The following is a 23,534-nucleotide window of genomic DNA, read 5'->3' on the forward strand; positions in this document are numbered from 1 at the left end:
TACAGCAATTGTGAATCAAATTAGCTTTTATTAAAGTATTAGTGGTTAGGGAATGAGTCATTACATGGTACAGATTTCATATGCATTATTTAACCAACATGAAAAAGAGATGGATGGGGGGGGGTGTTTAAACATAGGCTTAAGTGTCTTAGTAAACATAGACTTTAGTTGTGGGGTCCCCCCCCAGTTGGTTTAAAATGTCTCTTAAAAGCCGGAAAGGCACTGTTTTTTTAAATCATAGTTGCTGAATGTTATTTAAGCTTTGTGTACAAAGTAAGTATAAAATGTAATTCATGGCTGTTTGTTGCTTAATGCAAGTATTTTCACAGAGGGTTTGGAGACAGCGGAAGCAAAGGAAGGTTCACTGGTTTTGCAATAAAGGCAGTTGCACTGCTATGGCAGTGATTGACATTATATACACTTACATACACGGAAATGAATGGTAGAAAAAAAACAGGATTATTCAGGTCTGGGTTTGGAAACTGGGCCGTGTTCATTAGGCACCAAGCGAAAGAAAATTCACTTTTTAGGTAGGGACTACCTTGACTTGTCCAATAAGAAACGTTCATTTCCGTGTTCCGTTTTAAAATGTTTTCGGTTCTATGCCACAATGAACAAGACCCAGGACATCAATGATACTGGAGCACTGTCTCCTCCTTTGTTACAGTTTGGAGGAAAAGTATGTTTCGCCTCACCTTCGATCAATTAATCCAACTATTTATCGGTTTAGTTTAAAATGTACGTTTTTAAAATAAAATGGAGAACTTGTCTGTATGAGATCATTAGCAACGGTGATGGTGCATTTATGTGCTGTTGGAATAGTCCGTGTCTGTGAGCATGCACACATTAGGTCAGGATTACATTGAACCCCAGCCTTATATTATCTCTCCACAAAACAAGTGAATGTGTCAATAAAACTAAAAAAAGGGTTGAATTTGATATTAAAAACATTCTGATTCTAAACGCAACAAGAGAATCAAAGCACAGTTGACTTGCATCAGCCAGGTTAGAAATGTCAGGGAAAACAAGTGCTTGGTATCAGCTCATTGGGGTTTAATGGTTGCTCCTACATCAGTGAAAAAGTACTAGTTGATGGGCGGCTTTCGTAAGGAGATGCTGGCGTCAGCGCTGCTGCGTTGTAAATGTCCCTATGTTTAATACCATACATTGCCACTAGGTGGCGGACCTCATCAAAACACTTTTAAAGAGAGTAGACATTAAAAAAGTGTTGGGAAAATGATTGTGTAAGTGGCTGGTTAGTCTACCGTAAACTCAACACATAAGAAACTTTGATAAAACATTGATAAAACAAATGATTGCTATTGTACAAGGTTTATATAGCACACCCGTGGCAGGATTTACATTTTTCCACCAGGATTGTGAAGAAATCGTATAAAATTGCTCCTTATCTTTGTTGTCGCGTACAAACAGAGCTTTTAATGACTTGAGATTTCATCAGAATGTCCTTTCTTATCTAAAACTCAGGCAGTGAATGAATACATGTGTGCGTAGTCTACCTACAGCACGAGTGACATTCCATAAACGTCTCACAACCATTTTGTGTTTCTTGCAGATGTTAGGATCCTTCATTTGAGCGCAGACCCCTGTGTTAGACTCTTTCTTCACAAACAACAAAAAGGTGATGGCATAAGATGCCATCTTTATCAAGAAAATAGACCCAAATTACATGAACTGGTCAAATTCACAACATTATTCACCATGCCTATAGGAAAAGTGTGTGGGTGGGTAATAATATTAAGAATTAAGTAATAAATAATTTATAAAATATCCAAAAGCACTACATAATCATTCATTATTCTGTCAAAAATGGTATGTCACTGTAAACTTTGTCAACCTTTGGTTATTTGTAGGTTGGTAAACTAATATAAGCATTTATGAATATATTAATGCAGTGCTTCGATATTTTATAATCACTTATACAATGGGAAAGTGACTGCCTATTTCGCCTTACTTCCTGGATCCAGTCCCATACTGTTTTTTAATGGGCTTCGAGATTATATAATCAAATTCAGGAAAACATGGTCATTTAAGATATTTAAAAATATATATATTTCTATTTGTGGATTTATTTACTTTAACCCGATGCCGTTTATGAAGATTTTCATTTTCATTTTTGTGCTTTTTACGCTTGATATCATTTCAAAACCGAAGTGGCCACACTTTCCCATCATTTAATGGTCTGTGTTATCCTTTTTTTTTTAGACTGTTACTGAAATATCTAACATACAGGTGATAACTCAATTTGCACTTTACTAACTTCCATTCACAGCTTTTGTGAGTGACGTTAGCATTTCAACTTAAACATGATTTTGGAAGTTGATGGAATATTATACTGTTCGCTCCCAAGGGATATGGCCACACCCCTTCAGAGTAATAATTTTTTCACTGCATAGAAACTTTATTCTGTATTCCTTACCACCCCATTCTCTCCCTTTCTTTCCCTTCTAACTCCATGTTGTTGTTTGTTGTCTCATTCTTCTTCTTCCTTTTCTTCTTCTCTTCATGGCCTCTCTAGCACCCAATCCCAAAATCAATCCCTAGCCCCTCCCCCTTAGACACTGTTGTAAAGTGGATTGGACAGGTGCAAGAAATACAGCAGAAGACAACAGGTAGCTATTACCGTATTGCTTCTACCTATCCAGTCCTTTTTAGATCTACACAAGGCGCTCAGGGGGTTTGGTTCTAGTGGGCAGTTTTGGGATTAGGCAAGTTGTCTCGTTCACCATCCTCCTCTTCCTCCTCTTCCTCCACTTCCTCACCTAGTCGCTGTCCCTATCCCGCTCCACCAGCACATGCTCCGAGTCCTCGTGCATCTCCTGCAGGGAATGGCTGTCCTCCTCGTCCTCTTCCTCTTCCTCTTCATCCTCCATCCCCTCCTCCTCTCCTCCTCCATTCATCATATCCACGTCCACGTCCAGATCCACACGCCCCTCGTGGCAGTCATCCTCCAGTCCCTGAAAAGGGTTCAGGTCCTGGGATACCTCCACCATCTCCGTCCCCTGGACTTCCACGGGCTCCATGGCCCCCTCGCGGAACTTCTTGACGTGGAAGGTGAAGGGAGGCACCTTGTAGATGGCGGTCTTGTCACGGGCGTAGACAGTGTGGTCGGGGGTAAAGGATTTCATCACCTTCTGCCGCGACACCTTCATCTTCTCCTTCTGCTCGGGGTTGACACTCATGCGCGTGCCCAGCTTGCCCATCTTCTTCTCGATGTTGTGGCGCGTCTTCTCCAGGTTCTCCTTGGTCTTCTGCTTGGTCTTGTCGAAGTTCTCTTTGGCGTTTTTTTTGGTCTTGTCGAAGTTCTCTTTGGCGTGTTGTTTGGTCTTGTCGAAATTCTCTTTGGCGTTTGGCTTCGGGATTTTCTCCACGTTCTCCTTATTGGTTTTCTGCCTGTTGAAGCCCATCTTCTCCTTGGTCAAGGTCATCTTCTCCTTGGTCAAGCCCATCTTTTCCCTGGTCTTGGTCATATTCTCCTTGGTCAAGCCCATCTTCTCCTTGGAGAAGGCACTTTTGATGTTTTGTACGCGCTGGAGGCTGCTACGCTTGATGCGTTCGGTGCGCGACTCCTCGATGGCGTCCTCGATCTCCAGCTCCTCCTCGTCAGAGGAGAGGTCCAAGTGGGGCTTCTCTTCTCCCTCCTCTCCGTTCTCCTCGGCTCCTTCTTTCAGGTCCAGCACGCTGCCTCTTCCTCCCTCCACCAGCTCTGAGAGCTTCATGGACTTTGACACGGTCAGTTTAGAGGGAATCTTCACCTCGTCCTGCAGATAAGAGGAGACATGAAGCTGTTAAAACAGATGATAGACATGCTCTATACGTCAGAGAATATGTTTTTGGACCAATAAATATGTTTTCTTAGACCAATAAATATGCCCCCCCCCCACAAATATCTTATTGACAATAATAGTTCAAAGTCAAATTATTCAGGGAATGGGTATCTGAAGTTACACATTTGTATTGCAAACATTACCCTTTCTTTGACTACATTCATGAGGAACTTTAACTTTGAACTTCAAAGCAACAGTAACACTTGTTTGGACTTGGGTCTTGCATTAGTTTCTGCTAAGGTACGTCTTAAAAAAGTCTGACATGAGAATTCCACATGGGAACCCTTGCCCTGGGTTTGTACCGGGAAAACAACATTTGTGTGTGCGTATGTGTGTGTTTGTGAGTGTGTGTGCGTGTGAAACAGACAAAGTGTGTCCACGTGTGTGTGTGCGGAAACCCTGGTGCTTCTGCAGTGGTTGTGATAAAGCCTGAGATCCCGAACACCTCTCCTCTCCCAACAATACCCCCCCCTCCCGTTTCCATATTTCCACTCCACTACAAAACCATTACATTTTCCACTGTCGTGTCTCTCTGGCATGAAAAAACAAGTAACCTTCAGCTTCCAAGCTTTGTATTGGATCCCGGCCTTGCCAGAAGCAATCAGTGTACCTTAATTACTCTATTGTTTAACGCCTGTACTCCTGATGCTGGTGAGTCATGTTCCTCACCTCCTTTGCACTGCACACACACACACACACACTTAATGTACACACACACACATTTTTATTATTACACACACACACTTTTAAATGTTTGTGCACACTGGAGGGGTGGAGAGACCTCCAGGCTTTTCCTGTCAGGAACATGGTGATTTCAAGGCCTCTGAGCTACCTGCAGGCTGCCACACGTTCAGAGTCAGACGCCATCTCTTAACCAAGGCTCACTGCATCACATCACCTGTCTGGAACTGGGGAACCTAGACACTGAAGACAGCTTTCAACCGAAACGTTTGTGTGTAACTCCCATGTGCAGACCAAATGTTTTTGGAGGGTTTTCCAATGAGGAATGAAGTACACTCTTTAAAACTTGGAAGTATGCTCTTAAACAAATGTTTAATTCGTTCACATGTACAAAGAACAGGCTCCACGGGTGTTAATGCCTTATTGACATGAGGATGGATAGAAAGTCATCAATTAATCTAACCTAGGGGTGGCAGGTAGCCTAGTGGTCAGAGCGTTGGGCCAGTAACTGAAAGGTTGCTAGATCGAATCCCAGAGCTGACCAGGTAAAAATCTATTGTTCTGAACAAATAAGAATTTGTTTTTAACTAATTTGCCTAGTTAAATAAAGGTAAAATAGTGGATGAGGCCTTTATTTTCATGATCTAACCCACCAAGATAGCTGCTTCTTAAAAACACCTGATATCTTGACCTGCCTCAACGAGTGTTTCTGAACAGCACAGGCACGTTTCAAGTCTTTGTTGTCGTTTCTTCCATTCCACCCATTCCCCTTTCCCACCCGTCCCTTCTCATCGTCCTGGCCCGCCTCTCCCTCTTCCTGTTCCTCGCATTCCAGGCTCGCAAGCCCCTTGCTCTTTTCCCGTGTGCGTGTGTTCCTGCATTCTGCCAAACCCGCGTACAATGCTCTGGCTTGTTAATGGAAAATACATTTTTTATTTTTTTTTCCATCACGGCAATCTCACTGAGTCACTCGCTTACACTGCCATATGGCTCCTATGGGTCTCCAGCTAATATTGTGCATTGTCTCCTCCCCCCCAACCCCCACCATTAGGAAAACAGGAACAGTAAAAGGCATTAACAAAGGGGCTCGGGGGGGGGGGGGGGGGGCGAGAAATACCTTTTGGCTGAGTTAAACGAGGGAGACACCGCCGGCTATTTTGATAAGCACAAAGGTGATGATGCTTTTACGGCTGTCTGGAAAACCATGTGCTTGCATCGCTATTGGAAGGGAAAAAAACTGGAGCGTCAAAGCAGGTGGGAGAGGAGAACTCCCTATTGTGTTTCATTGTTCTGTGACTGGGATCATACTCTTGGTCATGCATTGTGTTCTAGTGGTGTCGAGGGTAAACCCAACCTTGACTGATGAACCCTTATTTCCTTAGTAGTACACCGGGGTTGCGTTCCAAATGGCACCCTATTCCCCATGCAGTGCATTACTTATGACCAGGGCTCATAGGGCTTTGGTCAAAAGTAGTGCACTGTAAAAGGGAATATGGTGCCATTTGGGATTCTGCCAGGAAGAGAGTCTTACATTGATTTATATCACAAGCACAACATGGGTTTTCTTGAAACAATTTCCTAGCCTTGTATGTTATCAAAGTTGTTCTGGCGAAAAGGTCAAGGGGCGTGGTTTAACGAGCAGCAAATAGGGTTGGGCGGTATCCCGATTTTCATACCGTCATACCGCTTCTGTACCATACCGTATGAGTTATTACCGAATGTGCACACTAGGGGAAAACATTTTATGACCACTTTTTTTTTTTTTACACACAAAACAATTTAGGCAACAGGGATCTTGATCCAGGAAGGGATTGAATGTCTCTGTTCTAATGTCTCTGTTCTAATGTCTCTGTTCTAATGTCTCTGCTGTAACGTCTCTGTTGTAATGTCTCTGCTGTAACGTCTCTGTTCTAATGTCTCTGCTGTAATGTCTCTGTTCTAATGTCTCTGCTGTAATGTCTCTGTTCTAATGTCTCTGCTGTAATGTCTCTGTTCTAATGTCTCTGCTGTAACGTCTCTGTTCTAATGTCTCTGCTGTAACGTCTCTGTTGTTTGTTTTAAAACAGCATAGAAAATCCTACCGTTGGTATTTCGAAATACCCTGGTATACGGTATAAACGGTATATTGCACAAGCCTAGCAGTCAAGTCACTAACCAAACCAATCAGATTTGTTCGTATTTGTTCCACCCCGGGGACAACTTTCATCAAATATAAGGCTAATGTGCTCTTAGCGCAGGCTTTCGCAGTCTGTTACAATCGCCTTTTTCATTGCAGGTCTATGTAAGGACTCGACTTCCTTAACCTTTTCTTCTTTCAAATCCCATTTACTCCTTCCTTAACGATCAAACCGACTTGAGACCACCAGGCACGTACGTGCACAGCACAGGAGGTTGGTGGCACCTTAATTGGGGAGAACGGGCTCGTGGCAATGACTGGAGCCGAATAAGTGGAGGGGTAACAAAGACATCAAGCACAGGGTTTCCAGGTGTTTGATGCCATTCCATTTGCTCCTTTCCGGCCATTATTATGAGCCGTCCTCCCCTCAGCAGCCTCCTGTGATGCACAGGTCTACAAGTTCCACAGCATATCTGTCTAAATCCCTCTCCCCCCCACCCACCGCGTGTGAAAGTAACCCTCCGAATACAAATATGATTAAGCTATCGAGTTTTAGATATTGGATGGTAAAAACTAGACACATGTGCCCTTTTCTTGACTTTAATCTGCCCCCCTACAGCGAATACCTCTGCCCGGCCCAGCTCGGGAGACCTCCAATCTGTCAGTATGCAACTTCAAAGAACGGAAGTTCAGAGGTCAAGGCACTTATATAAGGCTTCTTGAGGAGCCAAAACGGGGGGGTGTAACGGAGGAAAGTGTGTACATGGAAAAAAAGAGTGGGCTTGCGTCCCAAATGGCACCCTATTCCCTATGAAGTGCACTACTTTTGACTGGTCGAAGTTAGTGCACTTTATAGGGAATAGGGTGCCATTAGGGCTACAACGGGAGTGTGACAGGAAGGCAGGCATTCACCTTGGCGTGACTGATATCCTGACCCCTCCTGATTTAAAAGGACATTGTTCTCTCAGGCCGACGAGGGGGAGACCGAGAGACAGAAGCCGACGAGGGGGAGACCGATAGACAGAAAGGCAGGAAGGTGGTGMGGGGGGGGGGGMGGSTAATGTATGCCTGTGTGTGTGAGCATGTGAGCACGTGCACATCTGTGTGTGTGGAAGTGTCTAAATGTTGCAAAGGAAAACTTGCCCAATACATACAGTAACATTGCCATATTTGATTTGAACTTTGCCCATCAATTACAAATGGCAGGCATTGCAAAACACTCTGTGCCAGGGTTAAATGTGTCCTGTAGTGTTGGGAGTAGTCTATGATTTGTGTTTCATCATCACATGGGCTGCAATCTTTATCTTGTGCTTCTTGGTGTCAGTCAAGGCAGGGCGTGGTGTGTCTGTGCATGTGGGGGGTGGGGGTAATGTGTGTGTGTGTGTGTGTGTGTGTGTATGTATCTGCTTATGGTTTTTCAGTGATTTCAGACCTCCCCTTTCAGACCGTTCCATTCTACCACCACTGATACACAGCTACAGTGTACTGTATACACACACTCTTCTGTTGTCCTTAGCAACCACCACAGAGAAATTCCCTCCAAGCCGCTGCTTCGTGTGCTGGGACCGCAGTGGTGAATGCAGTCTATTTTTCTCTCTCTTTCCTTCTCCTCTCTCCTAATTTCTCTCCTCTTTCTCTCTTTTCTCTTCGATGTTCTCCCTCTAATTCCTTTCTCTCTCTTTACCTCTATCTTTCTCTCTCTCCGTCTCCCTCTAATTCCTTTCTCACTCTCTCTCTCTCTCCCTCCCTCCATCTCTCATTCTTCTTTCCCTCTCTTCATCTCTTCCTCTTTTCTCTGTCTCTCTCTATTACCATCTCTTTCCTCCCTCCCCCTCCCCTCTCCCTTTCTCCCTCCCCCCTCCTTCATTTCTCCCTCCCCCCTCCTTTCTCCCTCCTCCCTCCTTCATTCACTTAGTCTTAGTCATGGAGAGAGTGGTGCACTAGCTCTGAGACATGGCCTGTGGAAAAGTAATCTGTCTCAAAGGTGTTTACAGTGCGGTTACACTCACACTCGCTGAGTGCCTCTGCCACCCACTTAGAGTGCGCGCGTGTGTGTAGGCGCGAGCACACGTGTGCGTGCGTGAGTGCGTGCGTGCGTGCGTGTGTGTGCGTGCGTGTGTGCGTGTGTGAGGGCGGTCTATCCACAATAATTCAACACCACACAATACACTCCAGTGTACATACTGTACTGAACGTTAAACTCATGTGGAACAACAACGAGCATCACGTTCAGTCTGGTTTAACCAGGCTATGTCATCTCCTTTTGAGTACAAAACATTCTAAACAATGGTATGTTAGAAAGGCTATTTACAGGATGTAGAAAGACATTTGACTATCCACCTATGACTACCAACACTAACACACGCAAAGGTCTATTTTGTTAAACATGTATCTGCTTTGCTGCAAGCAGCACAAACGGGAAGTGGGGGGCTGGCGAGGCTAGCTAAGTCAAAAACAGGCGACCCATGTTGAACTGCTCCCTGCATGCCTTGTCATTGTGTTGCGGTGGGGGTGGGGTGGGTGGGGGGGTGCTCATATGCTGAGATCAGCTGGCTGCAGCCCCGTGCCGTCAGCACAAATAAGTCCCACTCTTTCACTAACAAGCCTACGTGCACCCCCCCCCCCCTCTCTCTCTGTCTCTCTCTTTTTCCCCAACCTCCCTCTCTTCCCTCTCTCTCTCTGGCTGTCCAGTATCCGCAACCCTATTCTGATTTTGGCCTGCTTCTCTGCCTTGTGGAATGATTTGGTGGTGGGATGTGCAAATGTAATCCATGTGCAAAAATGATGTAGGTGGGTACAATAAAAATTCCTAGACAATTATCCTTCATATTGTAATATTAATGTCCTCATCCTTACCATCACCATCACCACTATACTTTACTACACGTATATTCCGAGTCAATATTCATATCATAATAAGGAATTCCCCTGGACCACGCCCACAAATTGGGAAACAAACATTCTTTAACATTGACCCCCATTGTAAAAGAGCCAACTTCTTCGTCAATTTTTTGTTCATCCGGACCTACGGTTCATGTAGGAAATAGAGCCTGCGAGAAGAGCCCTGTGGCTTCAGGCTATTCGACGTGGGAAAGTGGGAAATGTGGGGATCCGTACCCAAGTAGACTTCTCATAGCTATGTGTGTGCAAAACATTTAATCACAGGTAAGACATTTAACTTTTTTCGTATAGTCTGTTTGTAACTTCAGTCACTACTAGTAGCTGTATAGTCTGTTTGTATTGTTGGTCTTGGCTAGCTTAATGTTTTAGTTGGTAGCTAGCTAGCACTCACTAGCGCCATTATAAAACGGTGCATGAGGGAAGCCCTACAATATTACGTTTTTCTAAGCAGTGAGAATGCTCGGGAGCAGACAAAGATGAAAAGTAATATTTAGACATGTTGTACTTTTCTTAAATGTAGTTTTGTAATTGACTAAAACAAGAAAATCACGTTTGAAAAATGAGGTAACCAAGGTAACCATGGGTTGTTTTCCCCCAAGGTGGGCGGAACCTCTACGTTCTATCTAATACCGACAGGGAGTATCTGCCTGTCCTTGAGTCTATGCTTTGTCGATATTTCCACGTTCCGACCTCAGCAGGAAAAATAAATTGCACTTTACAAACAGGCATGTGTCAGAGGACCTCGTTTGACCGCGGCAAGGCTCGAGGACCCGGGTGAGGCTCACCATGGAAGCTTTCCTCCAGCCCAGCCCAGCCCAGCCCCAAAAACCAAATCGCAGTAGAACCACTCATCACTGCCATGTGTACAGCTTCTTTACTGTGTGTGTGTGTGTGTGTCTGCCGGGCTACAGAGGAATTCCTCTCTCACCAACACTCCCTCTCTGTCCTCCTCCCTTTTCAGTTTTCATGGAGCAAAAACAGTTTTACATTCATCTGAACTTTTATGCATCACGAAAATGTCGCTCTTTAGCACATATCCCTTTATAGGAATAATTTCATGCCCTTCAATTTAAGTCCCTTTGAGCCCTGGTCAAAAGTAGTGCACTGTGTAGGGATTAGGGTGCCATTTGCCCTAAATGAAAGAAACGTCCTGCCTTGAAATAGAAATCCTTCACTGGACTTACGTTTCAATTAATTGCACTACTTTCCAAAGCAAACCACTGACTGAAGATCGTATTAGGCCTAGTCTGGGACACTGATCTAAGGTCAGTTGTGTGTTCCCCTTCTAATGGTTAAGATTACAATTGGGGGAGGGGAGGCTGATCCTGGATCTGTGCCTACGGGGCGTGTGTGTGTGGGAAAGCATGTGATGGGCAAACAGTGACAGAGCCTCTGGGGGAGAATGGCTGCTCCTTTTTTCCATTCTGATTTCCCCCTGGCCCTTAGAGAGAGAGAGAGACACAGTGAGAAAAAGAGAGAAATATAGAGATAGAAAGAAAATAGAGAGAGAGAAAAAAAGAAAGAGAGACAGAGAAAGAGAAAAAACTAGAGAAAGAATGAAAGAAATAGAGAAAATAGAGAATGAAAGAAAGAAAGAAAGAGCGAGAGAGAGAGAAAATAAAGAAAGAGAAAGAAAAAAATGTGGAAAGAGAGAAAGAGTAATACAGGGGAGAGGGAGAAAGAGCGAGCGAGGAGGAGAGAGAGAGAGAGAGAACTTCGGAGTCACAGAGGGAGAGGAGAGGAGAGATTGCTATATAAAGTTATGGCATGCCGGAGGTCCCTCGGGGGGAACGGAGCGCGATGAATCACAAGCTCTGTTGTTGAGACATCTCTCCTCCTCTGCCCTGTGATCACAAACTGGCCACAGCAACACCTTCACTGCCTCCCCTATGTTAGTCCTATTGGGGATGAGTACACTCTGACTCCCCTGTGCTGTTCCCTTTGGGATGAGTGCACTTTGACTCCACAACGTTGTTCCTATAGGGATGAGTGCACTTTGACTTTCGTATGTTGTTGCTATTGGGACTCCCCGAGCTGTTTTTAGAACACTTTTCCACCCCTTCTTGAATGGTTTCTGAGGGTGGAGCAGGAGAGAGGAAGATGGTTATTCAGCGTATCATTCAGTAGACACACTATGTCAAATCACAAGGGAAGCTGTGTAACTCAGTGAACATACGGTACAAAGGACATGAAGCATTGCTTTTCAATGAGGAACATTGGAATTTTGTTTTCTCGCTGAACACAAAGAGAAGTTCCCTTTAGGGACAAGTACACTCTCACCATACAATTCCTTTATGAGCTACAGTAAGCCCATGCCTGGCCAACACTAGCTGACCTCTGACTCCTGAAAGATAAGCAGCACACCCTTACGGACTCCCCTATTTTTCCCCCCTCGGAAAAGGTCTGCCCTGACTAACTAGTGTCAGCTGTTCTCCTATGGCATTGTAACGTGATTTAGTTATAGTTAGTGCATTAGGCCTATACTGTGGTAGTATAATGCTAAACCATTACATTTCTAATAATAGCTTGCTATTTTCCAGAAACAGTCTTAAAGATTTCTCAGTGAGTCAGACCGATGATTCCCTTTCACAAACGGTCCTAAATAACAAAATGCACTAATCTGATCACATGATTTCCTATTTGATGTTCTGCTTACAGGAATTTGCTTATTAGATATGATATCGCATATATGCTTGTCTTTGTACCTGTTCGAGATGTAAGGCTGTAAATGTGCATCTTCAAAACACTTCAGGGCTAGTCAATGTTACAGTTGAATAATTTCGCCGATGCAGACCCAACAGTAAGTCCATTCAACCAGCCAAAGTGAAACAAATAAACCACACAACTGGAGTGTCACAAGTACAACTTTTGTCATAAAGAACTGACATCACTGTGCTAGAATTTAAAACAACAACATGATGTTGAGTTCATACCTCAGAGCCATGCTAGGTTAAGTTTGTGAGATGGCTAGCAGTGCCAAAGTATTCCTGATACAGTGGAGAGAAAGCAGGGGTCGCCGTTGCTTCCGGACAAGCTTAACACCTTCTTCGCCTGCTTTGAGGATAACATAGTGCCACCGACTCGGCCTGCTACCAAGGACTGTGGGCTCTCCTTCTCTGTGGCCGACGTGAGTTAGACATTTAAGCGTGTTAACCCTCGCAAGGCTGCCGGCCCAGACGACATTCCTAGTCGTGTCCTCAGAGCATGCACAGACCAGCTGGCTGGAGTGTTTACGGACATACTCTGCTGTCCCCACAAGCTTCAAGATGTCCACCATTGTTCCTCTACCCAAGAATTCAAAGGTAACTGAACTAAATGACTCTCGCCCCATAGCACTCATTTCTGTCATCATGATGTGCTTTGAGAGACTAGTCAAGGATCATATCACCTCTGCCTTACCTGACACCCTAGACCCACTTCAATTTGCTTACCACCCCAACAGATCCACAGTCGATGCAATCGCCATCGCACTGCACACTGCCCTATCCCATCTGGACAAGAGGAATGACAATGTAAGAATGCTGTTCATTGACTATAGCTCAGCATTCAACACCATAGTACCCTCCAAGCTCATCATTAAGGTCGAGGCCTTGGTTCTGAACCCCGCCCTGTGCAACTGGGTCCTGGACTTCCAAACGGGCCACCCCCCAAGTGGTGAAGGTAGGAAACAACACCTCCACTTCGCTGATCCTCAACACTAGGGCCCCACAAAGATGCGTGCTCAGCCCCATCCTGTGCTCCCTGTTCACCCATGACTGCGTGGCCATGCACGCCTCCAACTCAATTACCAAGTTTGCAGACGACACAACAGTAGTAGGCCTGATTACCAACAATGATGAGACAGTCTACAGCGAGGAGGTGAGGGCCCTCGGAGTGTGGTGCCAGGAAAATAACCTCTCACCCAACATCAACAAAACTAAGGAGCTGATCGTAGACTTCAGGAAACAGCAGATGGAGCACGCCTCTATCCACATTGATGGGACCGCAGTGGATAAGGTGGAAAGCTTCAAGTTCCTCGGCGTACACATAACTGACAAACTGAAATGGTCCACCCACACAGACAGTGTGGTGAAGAAGGCACAACAGCGCCTCCTCAACCTCAGGAGGCTGAAGAAATTTGGCTTGGCACCTCAAACCCTCACACAATTTTACAGATGCGCAATTGAGAGCATCCTGTCTGGCTGTAACACCGCCTGGTACAGCAACTGCACCGCCCACAACCGCAGGGTTCTTCAGAGGGTGGTGCAGTCTGCCAAACTCATCACAGAGGGAAAGCTATTTGCCCTCCAGGACACCGACAGCACCCGATGTCATAGGAAGGCCAAAAAGATCACCAAGGACAACAACCACCCGAGCCACTGCCTGTTCACCCCTCTACCGTCCAGAGGGTGTCAGTACAGGTGCATCAAAGATGGGACCGAGAGACTGAAAAACAGCTTCTATCTCAAGGCCATCAGACTGTTAAATAGCCATCACTAGCAAATTAGTGGCTGCTGTCCTATGTACATAGACTTGAAATCACAGGTCACTTTAATAATGGAACACTAGTCACTTTAATAATGTTTACATATTTTGCATTACTCATCTCATATGTATATACTGTATTTTATTCTATTCTACTGTATCTTAGTCTATGCCGCTCTGACATTGCTCGTCCATATATTTATATATTCTCAATTCCATTCCTTTACTTTAGATTGTGTGTATTGTTAGATATTGCTTGTTAGATAATACTGCACTGTTGGAGCTAGAAACACAATAATTTCGCTACACCTGCAATATCATCTGATAAACACGTGTATGTGACAAATACAATTTGATTTAAGTTGATTTATGCTTTGTCTGAGTGCAGACTCAACCCACTGGGCAAAAACAAGTTGAATCAACGTTGTTTCCACGTCATTTCAACCCCCAAAATCAATATGACAACGTTGAATCAACGTGGAAAACTGATTGGGTTTGCAAGAAGTCCTCAACTTAAGGGCATTTTGTCTTTTTTTTCACCCAACTTTGAACCTAAATCCAATGACATGGTGACGTTTTTGGTTGATTTCACGTTGCATTCGCGTCAGTTGAAAACTCAACCAAATGTTAAGTCAAAACTAGACGTTGAACTGACGTCTGTGCCCAGTGGGAAGTAGTGTGGCGAGGAACAATGTTAAAGGAAGTGCCCCCTTCTTCTTTGGATACGCACACAGTCCTCACTCACTTGTGTTTGACAGTGCTCTCAAACAGCCCTCTCGTTTTACCTTTTTTAGTGTTGCACACCATCCAAATGGCTCACATACAGCCGAATTTAATGTTATTACCATTACAAGCCCATAATGTTTCCCATTTTGAATTCAAGATTTAAACCCGTGATTCACAACACAATGATGGAAATGTACATGTTAGAAGCTGCCTTGAGAATAACTCTCATACTCAAACCTTTACGTCTTTGACAGGGCAAATCCATTTGTTCACCTCTCTCCGGTCTACAGTGCCATATAAGGCAAGGTATCAGGAATGCTTTGGTTCTCTTAACTCACTTACTAGCCAAAATGTAGAACATTCAACATTCATTTTTGCAAGTTTATTTCTTTCGGGGGACTTTGGCGGGTAGGGTAGCGGCCTTATCCTCTCCGGTATGACATCATACGTTCGGGCAGAGAGCTTGTCAACCGACGGAATTACAGGAAAACAGAAGACACATCTAGACAGCTGGCGTAGCGGCGACTCCGGCTCGAGTAGCCGCTCGCGGGGCCCACGGGAACTGGAGGTGGGGGGGGGGGGGGGGGGGACTGCAATCTAAAAATAGCGACTATCACATACTTGTTTGATTGTGAGAAGGAAGAGGCCTTTATGGGATCAGGTTCCTGTTTACGTTGGCTTGGATTTGAACCAACGGTCTAAGTCTTTGTCCTGCGAAACTCTATCTCTTGTGGCTTTCAGCCCGCCATGACTTCATGATGTGGTTGTTGTTTAAAGGGATAGTTCACCCGCCAACAGAATTTGCCAGGTAAACAAAACCAAAGCATGGATCGCTGTCTTACATTGTCCATAGACTGGGTTATGAATTGTCAATGTCATTTTGTAATTTGGGTGAACTATCCCTTGTGTCAGTTGACAGTCGTGGCAAATTATTGCTTGTTAATTCACTGTACCAATTAAGTGCCAGCTGACTGAAGGATGGCTTCATTTCTGGACAAGAGTGTTTATTGAGGGCCTTCTGTGTCCCAATTTGCATCTCCCTCTTCTTCCCCCCCCTCTTGGAAGGCCCATAACAGATCAACGGTAATGCCGGTCATTTGACACATATCAATACATTTATTGTTAAGTCGATAATAACGCGATGTCCTGCTTACGGGAATTTGCTTATTAGATATCGCAAATAGGCTCGTCTTTGTGCATGTTCAAGGCTGTAAATATGCCCCGAGCCATGGCAGTCTCAGGGCTCTACATGGCTATGGTAGCAACCGTGCCTCTTTATAGGGTTACCCGAGATACCGACAGGTCTGTGTCAAGTACTCTGAGCACTTTTCACCATACACCCTTCAATGCCACTGCAAGATACAGCTTGCCATTGTGGGAAGCCAGGTTTTTTTTCTCTACATACTTTGTCTGGGGCTCCGATCAAACACATGCACATTCATACACACACAAACACGCACACACACACACGGAGTCATGAATCTCTTCATGAACAGAAATCCATTGTTATTGGAAAGAGTAACAAGGGGGGTGCCATGGCAACGGTGGTGACTGTCATCCCATTGGGAGTCACCATAAGTCAAGCGTACAGAACAGTACATACAGCCTGGACAGAAAGAATGGAGTCGGTGGCAAAGGCTGGTTACAGTTCGCAATGGATTGTGTCTACAAAAGTCCATGCAAGTTCTTGAGTGCATATGTAGCCCACCGTATTTGATACGGTATTGTATTTATACTACTTGTCCTCTATCTTTTGAAAATAGTCTTGCTTGGCCAAACTCATGGGCCTATGCCACCCTTGTGTTGTGTTGTTAGACGCAGTGGGTGTGGGAGGAGACTACACTACGGAAAGTAAAATGCCTCGGAGGGGAATGGAATGGAACACCTCATAGTATTCCTATGAATGTAACAGGAATGACTGGGAATAATTAATTACAGGTATCTGTGTTTACTCATTACAGTGGATGGTCTGTGTGTGTTTTTTTGTGTCTCCTTGTGGGGACCAGAAGTCCTCACAAGGATAGTAAAACAAGAACAATTCAGACAAGTGGGGACATTTTGCCGGTTCCCGAAAAGAAAAAGGCTATTTTAGGCTAAGAGGTTTAGGGTTAGGGTTACAATTAGGGTTGGCGTTAGGGGTTAAGGTTAGGGTTAGGGTAAATAGGATTTTGAATGGGAATCAATTGTTCGGTGTTCACAAGGATCGTGTGTGTGCGTGTGTGCGTGCGTGTGTGCGTGTGTGTGTAAGCCTACATTCTGGGCTCTGTAGTGTAGAAGAAAGTCCCTGAGATGCCTCTCTAACTTAAAACATTTGCTGATCGCCAAGTGTGACATATCATATTCATCTTCATTAAAAACTCCAACCACAACGTATTCTGTTTTCTGTACCACTTCTCTTAGAGCCCTCAACACACACACACACACCACACACCACACACACACATCCATGTATGCTATCAATGTTTCTGCTACTTTGGGTGCATGAATACTGGGTACAGTAAAATTGCTTTTTTGAGCATTCCATTTGTAGACTATTTGGAGGTGTGTATATGAAAACAGAAAAGAGAACAGCATACTTTATCGTTCCTTCGGGAAATGTGGTTTGTAACATACACGGAAAGCTAGGTGGGGTTGGTAGGGGTGTGGAGAGGTGGGAGTTAGGGTGGAGGGGGAGTAGGAGAGATGGAGGTGGGTTTGGAGTTAAGGTGGAGGGAGGACTGGAGGGGGGTAGGAGGGAGGGGTGATAGTTAGTGGTGTAGAGGGAGTAGGAGAGAGGAAGGTGGGATGGGAGTTAGGGTGGAGTGATGGTAGTGGAGGTGAGAGAGCAGAACAGAGCTGGGGATGCCGATGGTATGAATCAGCTGTCTAAATATGTGCTGCTCTGGATCAAAACACACACCCGCATCACGCACTCCTTACACAAGGAAGATGGACCCTCTCTCTCTCTCTCTCACCACAGGAAGCTGGTGGGAGGTGCTATAGGAGGACAGGCTCATTGTAATGGCTGGATTGGAATTTAATGGAAGGGAGTAAAACACGTTGTTTCCGTGTGTTTGATGTGTTTGGTACCATTCCATTGATTCCATTCCAGCCAATACAATGAGCACATCCTCCTATAGCTCCTCCCACCAGCCTTCTCTGACACACACACACATATTTCTCATTTTAGAAGGCTCATAGCAAGACTAGCTTTACGCTTACCATTTGATCCGTTTCAAATTAAACAAATGATTTATGGTACTGATTGAGAAATAATCCAATCATCAAATTAAAAACCAAAAAGTCGTCCTGTGAGTCAACCTATAAGAATGTAGTATTCTTCTCTGCATTGCAACAGTCTCATCTGTGGTGGATTAAATGTTCCTGTGTTGCCCTTATTTACCTCTATTTATCCCCCTATCATGCTACTCTCTCTCTCTCTTCCCTATTTATCTCCCTATCACACTCCCCTCTCTCTTTCTGTCTCCCTCTCTGACCCCCTTCCCCATCACTCACTCACTCACTCACTCACTCACTCACTCACTCACTCACTCACTCACTCCCTCTCATGGAGTTGTCACATTCCAGTGACATTTCACTGAAGTTTAGCCCCATTCCGAGCGCCTCTCTGAGGGGAACACAGCAACACATACATTCAGTCAGCTGTCCAAGCCCAGTCCGATACATCAGACAGATTAAACAAGGACTTACAGTAAATGTACATAAATGACATGCGCGCACACACATACACACAAGACAGCTGTTCCTGCTAATAGAGCGTTGGGAGCCGTCAATATCGCTGATGCGCTGACCGAGCTTACACAGATTAGTGGAGCAGGTTGAGACCTTCAAGTTCCTTGGTGTCCACATCACCAACAAACTATCATGCTCCAAGCACACCAAGACAGTCGTGAAGAGGACACGACAAAACCTATTCCCCCTCAGGAGACTGAAAAGATTTGGCATGGGTCCTCAGATCCTCAAAAGGTTCTACAGCTGCACCATTGAGAGCATCCTGACTGGTTGCATCACTGCCTGGTATGGCAACAGCTCGGCCTCCAACCCCAAGGCGCTACAGAGGGTAGTGCGTACGGCCCAGTACATCATTGGGCCAAGCTTCCTGCCATCCAAGACCTCTATACCAGGCGGTGTCAGAGGAAGGCCCCAAAAATTGTCAAACACTCCAGCCACCCTAGTCATAGACTGTTCTCTCTGCTACCGCACGGCAAGCGGTACCGGAGCGCCAAGTCTAGGTCCAAGAGGCTTCTAAACAGCTTCTACCCCCAAGCCATAAGACTCCTGAACATCTAATCAAATGGCTACCCAGACTATTTGCATCCTCCCCATTTTACACCTCTGCTACTCTATGTTGTTATCATCTATGCATAGTCACTTTAATAACTCTACCAACATGTACATATTACTAACTGGTGCCCCTGCACATTGACTCTGTATTGGTACCCCCCTGTATATAGTCTCGCTATTGTTATTTTACTACTGCTCTTTAATTACTTTTTACTTTTATTTCTTATTCTTATTCGTTTTTTTGTTTTTAAACTGCATTGTTGGTTAGGGGCTCGTAAGTAAGCATTTCACTGTTGTATTCGGCGCATGTGACTAATAAAATATGATTTGATTTAATTAGGGTCCACTCACTCCCCCTACTTACTTTAGATTAACCTAGTTTAGCCTAATTTAGCATACCAATGGCTTCTCATATTAGCTTAGCCTAGTGTTAGCCTAGCGTTAGCTTCTCCGGTTCAACCACAGAAGATAGAGGGCTTTAGCTGGGCCGGGAGTCGTGACTTCACTTGTGGTAGCCTGGGGGCCCCCGGAGGGAGTGGGCTGGTGGGGGCGCTGACTACAGGGTTAACAGGCACTTGCAAAGGGAAGATAAATACCAGTGCTCCTGCCGACTACAAAGCCACCCCAGCTGTGCCCTCAACCTTCTACCTTCCCTTCAGGATGAGTTACTGCGTGTTTTTACTACAGTATCAGAGGAGGGCCGCGGCTCGGTAGGGTTTCCTATGGGCTTGGATGAGAGTTAGGTTCTCTCCTCTGAAAAAAACAACAATTATATCAGGAATGACTGATATATGTTTTTGGCGTGACATCATAATTGGAGTTAGTTCTTAGAACGAGGCTCGAAAAGAACATTGGAAAGATGCACAGAAACCCCAAAGTGTATTTACATTTTTATCCATTAACAGGAAACATGTTTCTGATAGGTACCAGTATCCTGTTGACTCCTGGGTTGCGTTCCAAATGGCACCCTATTCGCTATGGGCCCTGGTTAAGAGTACTGTACTATATAGGGAACAGGTTGCCATTTGGGACGCAGCCTTAGTGTTGTGTAAGAATAGGCCTCCCCACGCTATATTCTATGTCCCTAGCTTGACCTCTACATCACTGATACACACAGTACCACTCACTGGCTGGAACGAATAAACAAAGCCCAAAGAACCACACCCTGTGTATCAATCACCAGGAAGGGTTGAAAACCCCCCCATACTTCACCTAGTGGACTCTCCCTCATAGTGAAAGTGTACACATCTTGCCATCGGAACCACCTAACGCTATTTGGCAGGGTGAGATAGAAAGGCATCACCAACAGTATCCTTCCTTCCAGATTGCCTACAAATGGAATGCTCCAAAATCGCTAACAGTAAACTCCTCTCCAAATAGCCTAAAAATGGAATGCTCCAAAAAGCTATTATCTGAGTACTCTATCCAGTATTCATGCACCCAAAGTAGCAAAAACATTGATAGCATTCATGGATGTGTGTTTGTTTGTGTGTGTGTGTAGGGGGGGTTGACCTTGATGGCTCTAAGAGAAGTAGCACAAAACAGAATACGCTGTGGTTGTTGTTTTAAATGAAGATGAATATGATGACATGTCACACTTGGCTGTGATGTTTTGAGTTAGATAGGGATCTCAGGGAGTCTCTTCTACACCACAGAGCCCAGAATGTATTCTTACACACACATACAAACACAGAAATACAAACACAAACACAAACACACAAACAAACCGGGCAGCAGGTAGGCTAGTGGTTAGAGCGTTGGGCCAGTAACTGAAAGGTTGATCAAATCCCCAAGCAGACAAGGTAAAAATCTGCCGTTCTGCCCCTGAACAAGGCAGTTAACCCACTGTTCTCCGGTATGCCGTCATTGTTAGTAAGAATTTSACTTAGTGTAATAAATGTTACACTGAAAAGATAATATTTCTCATTTTAGAAGGCTCATAGCAAGACTAGCTTTACGCCTGCCATTTGACCCGTTTCTAATTAAACAAATGGTTTATGGTACTGATTGAGAAATAATCCAATCATCAAATTAGAAACCAAAAAGTCGTCCTGTGAGTCAACCTATAAGAATGTAGTATTCTTCTCTGCAGTACAACAGTCTCATCTGTGGTGGATTAAATGTTCCTGTGTTGCCAGTGTATCTCTCAACATAATAGAGGAGAAAGAGTTTTGTGTGCTCTTGTGTATCATATGTATGGTATGCCTGCCTTGTTTGGGTATGATTTGATTTGAATAATTTTTGTAATTGAAATAAGACTTGTACAAATGGGAGAGTGGACAGCTCTTTTTTGTGTGTGTTTGTGTGTGTGTGTGTGTGTGTCTGTGTGTCTGTGGGCGAGCGCACACACAGACAAAAACATTTTCTCATAGTCGGCAAAGGGGGAAGGGAACAGAGCAAAAAAAGAAGGGAGGGAGAGAGAGAGAGAGAGAGAGGGGAAGGGTGGGGGGGGGGGTTCGCCATGCTGTACTCGAGTCAGTCAGGAGGATGGAAACTCTGAATGTTCTCACACTGCTGTGCAAAGCTGCAAGCCATTACACATTATACCGTGGCCCGGGCTAAAAAAAGACTGCGCGGCGCTCCCGAGCTCGCTGCGAAACTACAAAGTGTCTTTTCAAATGAAACATCTGGAAGTCGAGTGTGCTTGTGTTATTTTCCATCCTTGTTTTAAAAAAAGAAAGAAAAAAAGAATGGCTTATAGATTCCTTATGACCAAAGAAGTGAGCTGTATCCACATGTGAAGCAATGTATGTTTTAACTCTGTAGGGTGTCAAATAGGATCAAAGGCAAGAGATTTGTCGGTAGTGGACATTAGTAAGGACGACCCTACTTCTACCATAGGGTGTGGCACATGGCATGATATAATCCTAGATCACCCAAGGTATACCAAAACAATGAAACATATATTGCATAGAAATATGACARAGTGGAACATATTAATAAATGTATGTGGCACTGGTTAAACTTCTTTTTGAAGTTCAAGTTAAAATCTCGATTTTTTTTCCCCTACTTGATGGACTGCTTTCATGGGGCAAGTGTGTCCTACAAACATAGTGATGTGTGATGTGAAATATACTTATCTATGAGTGGCATGTTTGACTTTGGAGTACATCCATATTAAAGAACAAGCGGTCATTTGGGCACTTGCCAATGATGCCTTGAGGTGAGCCACACCCCAAACTCCTCTCCCTCGCCAGTACACACTCAGCCGGGTAATATGAAAACTATCATCTGCAAAAAATATCTGTCAATTGAGCATTAACCTTTTCACAAAGTTCAACTTGTTTGTCTGTTTGCCAACCAGTCCAGTACCCTCATGATAGTCCCCAATCCTCACCCATCACGGTGTCAAGCGTGCGTGCCGTGCCCCAATTCCCCCCCTCAACCAACTCACACACCACCCCACACACCTCCCCTCCACCGACACACATATCCACACACACACACACACCCTCACCCTCACCCCACCACCCACCCACACACCTCCATCCCATCCCCACTCCACACCCAAGCACATTCACCCAACGCTCACCTGGTAGATCATGACTTTGAAGTTGCGTCTCTTCAGCAGCTCGTTCTCGTTGCTCTCCAGCCTCTTGATCTGACCCCCTTGCTTCTCCAGGTTGGCGCGCACTGTCTTCACATTGACGCTCACCTTGCGCACCTTCTCCAGCATCTTGTTGACTGAGTTGGACGTGGTGCTGTGGCTCTTGGACAGTTTGGTGAGCTCGCCCTGGATTCCCGTCACTGARCGCTCCATGTCCTGCTGCCGAGCCTCCAGGCCACTCTGCGTCTGTTGGATCTGGTCCACCGCCCCGATGATCTTGTCCAACAGAGCCAAGACCATAACGCCGTTCTCCTGGGTGCCCACTTTATCCTTTTCCTTTTCCTCCTGGTCGCCCTCGGACACGGCGAGCGCCACCAAGGAACGTTCCTTGGCGGCACCAAAGTCTTCGTCATCCGACGGTGGCAGGTTGACTTCGTCGTCGGAGATCTCGGTGAGGGTCTGCTGCTGCTCCTGCAGCTCCAAGTGCAGGCTGGATGTTTCCACTTCCATGACTTTCTGGATTGTTTTCTGGATGAAGACCTGAAAATAAGTCAAAGGACTGTGTATTCAAAAGAATTAGACGCTGGAAAGAGATGCTTTCTCTATTGTTTTTTACTTCACTCGAACTCCTTGGGTGTCAGTTCAGTATTTGCTGCTTTCTGTCCCCTGACTCACACACTTCTCTGTTTGCTCTGCCCTTCTGTGGTCCCGTACACTTCTCTCCTGTCTTTCTCTCAAACTCTCAAACTCTTGCTCTCAAACACACAAGCAGGCTCCCTCTCTCTCTCTTCCCTATGTTCCTAATCCTTGGACAAAGTCCAGTCTACTGGGAAGAAGTCTGCTTTGGAAGTAACCGTAGGAGCGCTGGGATGTGAATGACACTCTTCCCGGAGAAACCCTTCCAGTCAAAGCAGAGCCAGCAGCTTTTTTCCTCTCCGGACCCCTTTTTCCTGGGACTCTCCCCTTTCCC

The 23,534-nt window shown here is 45.0% G+C and overlaps 1 protein-coding gene across 1 annotated transcript; it reads right to left on the minus strand.

Moving 5' to 3' along the window:
* Positions 1-8: 8 nt before the first annotated feature.
* LOC111978025 (caveolae-associated protein 1) lies at positions 9-23,508 on the minus strand. Its single transcript, XM_024007781.2, has 2 exons — positions 22,550-23,508; positions 9-3,779 (listed from the first exon to the last, which is right to left on the minus strand). Exons 1-2 carry the CDS (start codon positions 23,072-23,074, stop codon positions 2,781-2,783), a joined length of 1,524 nt encoding a protein of 507 aa, XP_023863549.1. The 5' UTR covers positions 23,075-23,508; the 3' UTR covers positions 9-2,780.
* Positions 23,509-23,534: the final 26 nt, after the last annotated feature.

This window comes from Salvelinus sp. IW2-2015, linkage group LG18 (assembly GCF_002910315.2).
Source record: "Salvelinus sp. IW2-2015 linkage group LG18, ASM291031v2, whole genome shotgun sequence".
In the NCBI taxonomy this organism is placed as follows: domain Eukaryota; kingdom Metazoa; phylum Chordata; class Actinopteri; order Salmoniformes; family Salmonidae; genus Salvelinus; species Salvelinus sp. IW2-2015.